The sequence below is a fragment of the Zingiber officinale genome, chromosome 3A, assembly GCF_018446385.1.
Source record: "Zingiber officinale cultivar Zhangliang chromosome 3A, Zo_v1.1, whole genome shotgun sequence".
Taxonomy (NCBI): Eukaryota; Viridiplantae; Streptophyta; class Magnoliopsida; order Zingiberales; family Zingiberaceae; genus Zingiber; species Zingiber officinale.
The window spans coordinates 32,847,731-32,858,617 of NC_055990.1; the positions used below are offsets into that span (position 1 = coordinate 32,847,731).

A 10,887-nucleotide genomic window follows, 5' to 3' on the forward strand; every position below is an offset into this window, starting at 1 on the left:
TCCCTAAATTTAGAGAATCACTATTCATCAAATCTAAATTTAGGGAATGGATAGGGTAACTGATGCAAAAGATTTTTAGTTAACCTATCCAAAATTTAGGATAAAATCTTTGAATAGTATAACTGATGTGGATACTCTAACATGATAAAATATAAAAAAAATCACACTAATCAAAATTACTATCTATAAAATACTATCATCGGGCAAAAATGATAAATTCCATTAATATTATTTTAACTTGATCAAAATTATTTTAAAATTTTTTTTAGTAACCACTTATTAGTTATTATAAGATAGTAACAACTAATACTCTTACAGAGATAATTGTGATAATTTAGTAATAGCTATAAAATTTTTAAAATGATTTTGGTTTTGAGTTAAAATAATTTTAATAGAGTTTAAAAAATTTTAATCAAGTGGACACAAAAATATTTTGATATAATTATATTTTATATATGATAATTTTAATTTCAATGAAATATTATATTTTATCACATTGCTAGCAACTACCTCTCACTAGTACTAGACAGTGTAGTGGCTGAAAATAAAATATTCTTAAGATAAAAAAACTATGGCGGACACCCTTTTAATTTTTACCCGTATTTTCAGATTATTTATTAGCAATATTCTAAGAAATAAAAAGTTCAGATAACCAATGTATCAATTATTGTGTTAAGCTAAACATTGAGCAGTCAAGTCAAGTCAATTGAAGTGGAGAGCAGCAAGTAACTCATCGCTCATCCCATCTGTGTGACTTCACTGAATTATTGAATTGGAAATTTTAATTCCAAAATATTTCCCAACCAAAACTAGAAATCCCATATAAAACGTGAAAGTACTCAAATCATACACCAATGAGCATAATAAATATACATGTCACTTGGTGGTCTATTATAAATTGACTCATAATTTATCTGTTTTTATATAATCTGGGACGAAAACTTTTGCTATAATTCAAAATATACTAATTCACTATGGCCACTTATTTTTCTTTGACATGGTTGTCCTTCAGCTCCATCTTCCACTGTGGTTTGGTACAACTCCCTGCAGTCCTAATCATAGAAATCTCACCTCAGTAATCACCCAAATCTATTCCCTCATGGAGCTGCAATTAATTTATTCTAAAGTAAATATATAGTTTTTTTCCCCGTCCCAGGTAAAAGGCCAATTGATATGTACAATTACTTTCCCATTAATGTTCAGGCTCCGTATTGATTGGTCCACTAATTATTGTGTATCCATGCACATCTCATGATTACCTCTTTTGAAAATGTTCTCCATCAACATCACAAAACCTAATTCCAATTCAAAAGAAGATGATGAGGTCATACATGGCTTTTGGAAGAACGGTGAGATAATACTAGTGAAATATTTACACTGGTAAAATTCTCAGAAAAAAAAAATTGTATGGAATGCAAGCACACAAAAGGTCCAAATTACCATCAGGCTGTACCATTCTTTTAACAACAGAGTTTACACAATTGAAGTATACCGATAAAGGGTCTTTCTATTTGATGTACCAAATAATGAGGAAGCTAACAAATACTAGTCAAAGCTATTTATCAAGTTAACCAATGCTATTTGTGATCCTTTTGAATTTGAGATGAACATATTTCTTAGTGTTGGGGAAAAAAAAAAGTTTGCACTTTGAACAAATTTTACTTGTGAAAGTTCATAGTTCCATGGATGTTTAGGGCTTAATCTTAAACCAGCAAAAACAAATTAATTACAGAAGCAGTGCTTCACTATCTCTCTAATGAATAGTGAGTAAAGCATAAGTTGTGTGCGCTTAGAGATTGTGATTTAGAGCTACAAGACGCCTGACTTGAAAACCAACTTGAAAGATGTACTCAAATCCATCTGTAAAGATATCAGGTGTGTGAGGATGCGTTTGAAGCAAGAGTCAATCAGCCTCGGCCAATTCCTGGAGTTTCCTTACGAGGGGCGTCAGGCTTGATGCGTGAGGGTCTGATGATGCGGTCAATTAGCCCATACTCCAGAGCTTCTTGTGCAGTGAAGCGTGCCACATACACCAGATCCTTACTGATCTGCAACATCCAAATGCTATTGCAATCAAAACGCAAGTAGATATGGTAATAAACAGGCGGGCAAATAAAAAAAGCTTCCACATAAGGATCTTTATCCTATTTATCTACAAGCTCGTTGAGAAGATTTTCTCATTTCCTACAGAAATTAAATGCAAGATGATTGCATCATTTTCCACTTTGCACCTTCCAACGGCAGTTACCACATAAATACTACAGATGTTAAAAGACGTGCTAGTGTTGGATAAAATCAAATACATCAATCCACCAGAACATATGCAAGTTGTTGACCAGAAGTGGATCCTTCAAGTTTGTTCAAGAGTCATCACTTTTTGAAGTATTCACAAATTTGATTTACTTCTGGCCAAACTTCCATGGATTGGCACATTTAACCAATCAGGTGATAAAATTCACTCTCCTGAATATCAAGGTCCAGAAGATCAATCTGAGAACAACTCAAGTTGTACTACTTATTAACTACTAAGTTGGATCCTCAAAGACTCCAATATGTTTGGTAATAATGCATGCTCCGACATGTGCTAATCATGTGTAAGATTACTAAAGATGCAGTTAAAACGGAAAAGAAGACATACCCTTTCAAGAGGTTGACCTGTCTTTTTTGACAATTCGCTAAATAGGTAATCCCGGATTCGGAGAAGTTCATTTGCTTCGTTCTGAACATCATCAGCCTGTAAAGCAAGCACTATATATAAACGAGGCTATTTTTAGAGCAAAGAGAAGGAAACGATGGGCCTATTGTAGATTAAACATTGTTCTTCAAAATAGATTACACAAGGTAATTTCCATGCAATACAAAGACCAAACCAATAGTAGTGCAAATTTAAATCTGAGCTGCGGATTCACTTCTGATTTTCAGTAAATAATGAGTGGCAATATTAAGTACAGCATTAGAAGTAAACATAAAAGGTTAGTTGAGTAATCATTTGGAGTAAGATATCCTTAGTGATTCAGGACCATTTTTACTCTTGCTCTTTATCAGGATCACTGGAAAAAACCCTATAGGTTATTTATTTATTAACAAAAGAATGCTAAATGGGTTGTGTGTAAAATGAAACTAGAGGACAATAGGTTATGCCATTATCTATTGAAGAAATATCCAAAATCTGAGGCTGCATATTTGAAGCATTCTGTTTCAGATCATTAAACAGTTATAGCTTCTACAATCCTTGGTAAACATTAAGCTATGATAAGAAAGTGGATGGTATGGATTAAGTATTTCAGGTCGTTTGAAGACAAAAATTGATGCAACAAAGTTGAAATATCTAAAGGGAAGATACCTTTTTGGGGGTTGGAGAAGAGAAAATAGTGTAATATTAGCAAAATGATGAATTTCAATCACCTTTTCCACATATCTGAAAGAAATTGCAGATACAGTGATTGCTGGAATAGACTAATGAGAATCCCAAATGAAAGTTATGCCCCCCAAAATTTCTTGCTTTAGTTAGGGTAAACAGACTAGTTTCTATCATTTTGAGTGGAGGTAGTGTAGATATCAGTGTAATATTAACAAAATGATGAATTTCAATCACCTTTTCCACATATCTGAAAGAAGTTGCAGATACAGTGATTGCTGGAATAGACTAATGAGAATCCCAATCATTTTGAGTGGAGATAGTGAAATAATTAAGAAGCGCATCTATTTAAAAGAAATTCACATAAGCAATGACAACATCTTATAAATTAGCATTAAGAGAAAGCTAACAAAAAGAGTTAGAACCTGGCCACGAGCTACTCCGGCAGGTGTTTGAAGAGCAATTTCACAAAGAGGCATACCAGACCGGTTACCCTAAACAATGATAAAGAAGAAGAAACAGAAATGAAGGTAGCAAGCAAATGTTACAAGAGAATAGATGCTTGCAACCATTTTTTTTTTTTTGGAAAAACAGTTATACCTTCTCTCCGGCTGCAAGAATATATGCTGCCATGTCATATGCATAGCCCACACAGTGGGTTGCAACGGGACTTTGTAAGCTTTGCATAGTGTCATATATAGACATGCTTGGAGTAAGCTGCAAAAGAAGCCAATCATAAAATTCTTACCAATATGATTAACAATATTTTCTTGATTATGATACTTGATAGAATCTAGTTTATCTAATTTATTATATTTATCTGATAATTACAGCTAGGAAAAGAAAGTGCAGCAATTGAGATAATATTATATGCATAAAAGATGAAAACAAAAAAAGTTAATTTTATTTTTGATGATGCAAATACAAACTATTTAATGAATACAATAATGAAAATCCAATATAGAGACCAAAAACTATAGTTAGTGCCGAACTCATAACACCAAATTGAATGAGGTAAAAAAAACTTTAAAACTAAGGTAGTTAAAAGTATAGGTTCAGATCATACTTCTATTAAGTTTTGGAAGAGTTTAGGAAATCAAGGTAGTTATTTATTGAATTAACATGCATGGGGAACAAAGGAAAATCTTCTAGTATTAGCCTATAAGAGGTGATGATGATATGCATTGTTGCCCTAATTATAGAGGGATTGAGCTAACAAGTCAAACTATGAAACTTTAAAGAGTCATTGAGAGAAGAACAAAAGATAAACTTGGTTTCATGCCCATAAGATCAAGTATATATTTTATTTAATAACATAACTAATGGATAAATATAGAGAAAAGAAGCATCCACATATAATTTTAATTAATTTAGACTACATTGACGGTAATTTCATGCATGAGGTTTCCCTTTTAGAAGAAGTTTATAATAAAATCCTAAAATAGCAATAATTATATCAATATGACTAGAGATATGTACAATTATTCAATTGCTAGTGTTAAGTTACTAAGAGCAAAATCAATGACTTCTTTTGAACTTTAGGTTTTCATGAATGCCTAGCTTAAAGACTATTATTTAGAAATAATGGAAAATGAATTTACCAACATACAAAAATAACAACAACAACAACAATCAAGGCTTATCCCACTAAGTGGGATAGGCTATATTGATCATTTTACGCCATTAAGCTTTCCTATTATATCATCATCTATACTTAAATTAATTTTATCCTGTTTTATTGTTATTAACCAAGCCTTTTTTTTGGGACTTCCTCTTCCTCGTTTGATATGCGTGTTTGTCATAATTTCATATCGCCTAACTGGAGCATTTATTAGGCGTCTAAGTACATGGTCATGTCATCTTGCGCATGTCTCTCGAGGTTTTTCCTCAATAGATGCAACTTCGACTTTCTTTTTAATACTCTCATTTCTTATTCTGTCCATTCTTGTATGTTCATACATGCACTTTAACATCCTCATCTCTGTAACTCTCATCTTCTGCTCATGTGCCCGAGTTATAGCCCAACATTCAACTCCATATAATATAACAAGTCTAACTGCGATTTTGTAGAACTTTCCTTTAAGTTTTTGAAGTACTTTAAGTCACATAAAACACCCGACACTCTCTTTCATTTCAACCATCCTGCTTGTATTCTATGTAAAACATCTCTTTCAATCCCTCCATTGTTTTGTAAAAATGATCCTAAATATTTAAACCTCTCAGTTTCAGACAACTCGTTATCTCCTATCTTAACAATTACTTCATTACGTTTAATATTGTTAAATTTAAATTCCATATATTCTGTCTTTATTCTACTAAATCTAAAGCATTTCCCTTTTAGTGTTTCCCGCCAAGATTCTAGTTTAGCATTTACTCCTTCACTTGTTTCATCTATCAAAATAATATCATTTACAAACAACATGCACCACGATACTGTATCTTGAATGTGTGCAGTGAGTTCATCCATAATTAGTATAAAAAGTTAGGGACTTAGAGCTGATCCTTGATGTAACCCTATCTTTATTGGAAATGTTTCAGTTACTCTACCTGAAAGCTTTACTCTGGTCATTACATCCTCGTACATATCCTTAATTAGTTCAATATATGTTACGTCAACACTTCTCTTTTCTAGAATTTTCCGTATAATTTCTCTTGGGACTCTAGCATAAGCTTTTTCTAAGTCAATGAATACTATAGATCATGTTTTTGTTCTCAATATTTTTCAATTAGTTATCTAAGAAGATGTATAGCTTCTATTGTTGACCTTCCAGACATGAACCCAAATTGATTTTCGATCACCGTGGTCTCCTTAATCTTTTTTCTATTACTTTTTCCCAAAGTTTCATGGAATGACTCATTAGTTTAATACCCCTATAGTTTGCACAATTTTGTACATCTTTCTTGTTCTTATATAAAGGAACTAAAGTACTTACCCTTCATTGATCAAACATTTTTTCGTTTTCAATATCATATTAAAAAATTTTGTAAGTTATTCAATGTCTTATTTCCCTAGACACTTCCATTCAATATCATGAATTTACCAACATATTCAAAATAAATTTCCTTTAGTGTATAAAATAATTTGCATGTGCTAATTAATAAGAATGTAATAAATTAAGTCTGAAGCTTGAATTGTGGACACAAATCTTCAAAATCAAAGGTTTAAAGTAAAGAACTATAAAAAAAATGTGAACCTTCACTAAAATAAATTGTGAGGCAATAATTAATATGAACTAGTCATCGCGCACACGTAATATAATGCATGAATATGCGTAAATTAGTGCCTCAAGCCCATAAATGGGACTTAGTAAGTAGTGCAACGCAAGGGCAACAGTCGAGAACCCTAGCAACAAGCTACTATAACGAACTCTCCCTCATAAAAAATTAATTTAGTTTTTTATATCAGATATTAAACTGATAAGAATAGATACTACACTTGATCTTAGCCAAAAGGCCGAGAAAGGTGTATACTTTCTAACGTTGTCAGCCCAAAATATTTATAGAAGCTTCTTCACTCGCGGTGTTCTCAATCCTAAGATGTGGGACTAAAGAGAATCATGACAATGCATATTTTTTATAGAAAAACAACTAGAGAAAATTACTAATAAGTTTTAAAATTATTTCAGTGAGAAAAGAAAAAAGGATATTAACGTAAAATTTAATTTTGGACTTCACCAAAAGTAGTTATTAAAGGGTCCATATTCTTAATTAAATAGTAAGATTATATGCAGGTCCTGTAAATAAAAAAATTTAAAAATGCTAGTTCTATTATTGAGCAGGGAGGAGATATTGATGATAATATACTAACATTAAAAAGGATTAAGAGAGGTAGTTGAATTAAAGGAAAGACTTTAGTAAGCACTCACATCACCACCTGGGCCATTAATATAGAGGTATATTTTTTTTGATGACTCGATGCTGTCAAGATACAGCATTGTTGCCAAGACTTGATTGCTGTATTCTTCATCTATATGTTCCCCAATAAAGACAACACGCTCTCGGTACTACAAACCAACTAGTTAGTTGATTAAATACAATCTAGTATACAGTTGATCAGAGAAAAACTATTGCTTCTTACAAGGGCATTCCATAGATCAACCCATTGCCAAGTTCCTTCACCAGGGGTTCTGTAGGGAACTCTTGGAATACCTATGGGCATCATAAATACCCGACCCCGTGAACCCTTCTTTGCTGAATATCTAACATACATAAAAAGGATTCATATAAGAAAAGCAATAAGTCAAGTGACAAACATGCAATAAATATAAATTATAGAAGGAAGTACAATAACCTGGTCTTTTTGTTATACTATCATTTAATCATGCAACCAATTGAAAGTCTAAATTTATTACAATTTTTAAAAATCTCTGAAATTTCAATCACATACAGTAAAGGTTCATCATGATTCACATGGATAAACTATAACACAAGAATACATCAAATTGAATGAAATAATAGGTCAGAAACATACTTCAATTTCCTAACTGAAGTTAGTATATTTTCATAATTATTCAATGAATGCTACATGCAGTTAAAATCATACTTTTTGTATGATTTGCATGATAAAATTCTGTGAATAAGCCATGGTCAGAATTTGTCCATGTAAAATTCAGACAAAAATCTTAATTAAGAGAAATACCTGTGAATATCAATGGATTCATTCTAATCAATGTGGATGCTATCAACTTCCATAATTTGGACAAAGATTACCCTTATAATCAAGGTCTCAGAAAGAACAAGTTGAGCAGAACGAATGCACACAAATAAAGCTTGCATTTCTATAACTCAGGCATTGATCATAATTCACTACAATTGGAAAAAGTCTATAATACAGAGTGAAGCTTATCATCTCATTATTTGGCAATGGACATAAGAGTTCTGGATGACTATGTTATGAAAATAGGACGAATATGTAATATCATCAAGATAAAGAATTATACCGCATATTCTAATATTTTTCTGTTGAGAACATAGTTGTAAACAAATCATAGTATAATAATTATGCCTATGAGTATGCTAACAGTAAGTTTTCAAAAAACGACCATTCCAATGGAGACTAGAATCAACCGAGATAACCTATCCTCCATCCATTTTTCAGAGAAGGAAAATCCTCATCAGTCAGTCATCAAGGATAATACAGTACTCGTGCTCCATGTCTTGAAGCTGGTAACTTGTTCTATTCAGCCTTGCTTTATAGTCTATATCACAGTCCCACTTCCAAGAAGGAGAAGCAAATTGTCCTGCCCCACCTCATCACCAATGCAACACTTCTTTCAACTCCCAGCTGGCAAGAAGCAATAACGAAGAGAAAAAGTTGCGGAGTGAATATGGGGCACTGAGAATGGTAGTACACATTCCTCCTTGCTTGCCATTCCAACACAATGCTACAAGGAATTAATTAATGCTTACTTGATCAAATTACTATTAATTCGGACAATATTGGACATGACTCCATAATCCAATATAATTTAACGTGACCCAAAGATACAGCTAAGAGAGACAAATCCTAAAAGTGAAACATCACAACCTGAGTATGTAAATGGGAGACATGTGCTATATTAATTTTAATAACTTTTTACATTACAGAATCTTTAGAAGCTTCAATCAATCTTTAATCATGTAAAATTAATTTTTAAACCATATTATAGTTTTATATTATTTTGCATAGTTTTACATTGGCATGACCTGCTTTTGACATGGTTATGTGATTAGCATAACGTGATCTGAATTGCCACCCCTACTAATTTTTCAGTAACTATAGAAAATAAGACAGTAACAACTTAGCTTTGCATAAATGATATCAAATCCCATCTCGTTAGATTACACGAAATTAAATTCGGGTAGCAAACGAGCTCAGATTTTTCAGACAGTAACCATGAGAAAACATAAAGACGAACTTTACTGTGGTCCGCTGCTTTTGCAAAATATTTCTGAACAAGAAAAAGCAACGCTTGAATTGACAGTCAAAAATCATACCTCAAACAGATGCTTTGATTAACCCTACTATAGAATTCAGCGTTAACATTGGAAGGTCCACGCCTAAAGGCACCTGCTTCGGTGAAATGAGAAACAATTAGTCTACCGAGAGAATCTCTATCTCTTCCAAAACATGAGAATCGGTACCTGACTTGGGGCCAGCAAAGTTCTTGAAGGTTAAGCTGCCAAGGACAACGGAACAAAGGAAGAAACAGCGGCATTACATGGAAGCACAAGTAGACGATGAAATTGAGGGATGGGAAAAGGGATTCACCTGGGAGAGTGCCTGTGGTCAAGTGCCACAGGGCGAGAGTAGGCGGATTGCAGAGAGACCGCCATGGGAGAGGGTTTCGAAGCGATCGGCAGCGGATAACCTGAACGAGGGTTTTCTAGACTGGATCTCCGATCTGTTCCGGTTTGTGTAGATTTATTTGCCATTTTTATACCAAGCCCGACCCAAGAGAAGCTAAAAAAAATATGCCCAAATTTTCTAAGACAAATAAATCAAGGTCTAATTTTGTTGAAATGCTCATTTTGCCCCCTAAAATTTATAATGTTTTTAAAACACCGCTTATAGTTTTAAAATTCTTAGATAGTTTGTGTGTTGTTATAAATTTTTCAGACTAAAACAATGCCCAATTTATTTTTTTTTTATTTTCTATTTTTTTTTTGATAATTCATATCTAAATCTTACAATTATGACTGATTCGGTTCTTAAAAAAAAATTTATTTGTCATCCGGATAAATTTTAAAGCACAAATGAAATGGTAGTCGCATAATCCTTACCAATAGCCCGGGAAAGGAAAGATTCAATTTTAAAGTAGAAATAAAAGCAAAACGAACTTCTGTGGAGAATGATAAAAGAAAATTTATTAATAGGCAAAATATAGTGAAATAGTTTTTTTTTAGTTGGTACCAATTTTAGACGATTGACCTAACTCTAAGAAAAATTATCATAGATAAAATCGATAAAATACACATAAAAATCTATTCTAACAATTAATATTTTTAGATCCACTATTAATCAGAAAAAAAAATACGCTACAAGTGACTTTCCAACTTTTAGAAGACTTAACCATGATACTCTACCGACGAAGGTCAGTTAATTTACTTTTGTGCGTAGTGTGTCTATATATTATAGTAATTATAAACTCATAGCTAGCAACATTATAATAGCTACAATGCATACTTAATGTTATAGCAGCTACGACTTTATAACTGTTATAATATGATTAAATAATAATCATGTTGTAGCAGCTACAAGTCTATAGTTATTATAACACAGATTTAACATTGTAACAACTACGACAACGTGATTAAACAAATCACAACAATATTGTAATAACTACGGTTCCGTAATTACTACCACACAAATTTAATTTCCGTCACTAATATAATAGAAAAATAATTTAAAAAATCTACTACAATTAAAATCACAAAACACAAAACCAGAGTTGTGCAACATATCAACTCTCTCTATTTATGGATTTGTTAACTTGTACACCCGCCTGTGGACAATTCTGTGGGCCACTAAGTGAACTCGGGATGCCCAG

General features: G+C 32.5%; 1 protein-coding gene and 1 pseudogene across 1 annotated transcript; both read right to left on the reverse strand.

The window, feature by feature from the left end:
- Positions 1 to 1,639: 1,639 nt before the first annotated feature.
- On the reverse strand, positions 1,640 to 9,770 carry LOC122051683 (ATP-dependent Clp protease proteolytic subunit-related protein 2, chloroplastic-like). The gene is made up of 9 exons (XM_042612901.1): positions 9,609 to 9,770; positions 9,482 to 9,516; positions 9,335 to 9,407; positions 7,437 to 7,557; positions 7,225 to 7,362; positions 3,959 to 4,075; positions 3,784 to 3,852; positions 2,639 to 2,734; positions 1,640 to 2,048 (listed from the first exon to the last, which is right to left on the reverse strand). Exons 1-9 carry the CDS (start codon positions 9,671 to 9,673, stop codon positions 1,908 to 1,910), a joined length of 855 nt encoding a protein of 284 aa, XP_042468835.1. The 5' UTR covers positions 9,674 to 9,770; the 3' UTR covers positions 1,640 to 1,907.
- LOC122054567 lies at positions 6,647 to 6,825 on the reverse strand (annotated as a pseudogene).
- Positions 9,771 to 10,887: the final 1,117 nt, after the last annotated feature.

Coding starts and splice junctions, on each gene's coding strand:
- LOC122051683 (XM_042612901.1), bottom strand. CDS start 9,673: ATGGCGGTCTCTCTGCAATCCGCCTACTCTCGCCCTGTGGCACTTGAC. Junction 7,363..7,436: donor TTGATCTATGGAATGCCCTT/GTAAGAAGCAAT, acceptor GTTGGTTTGTAG/TACCGAGAGCGTGTTGTCTT. Junction 2,735..3,783: donor CCGGAGTAGCTCGTGGCCAG/GTTCTAACTCTT, acceptor CTTGCTTTACAG/GCTGATGATGTTCAGAACGA.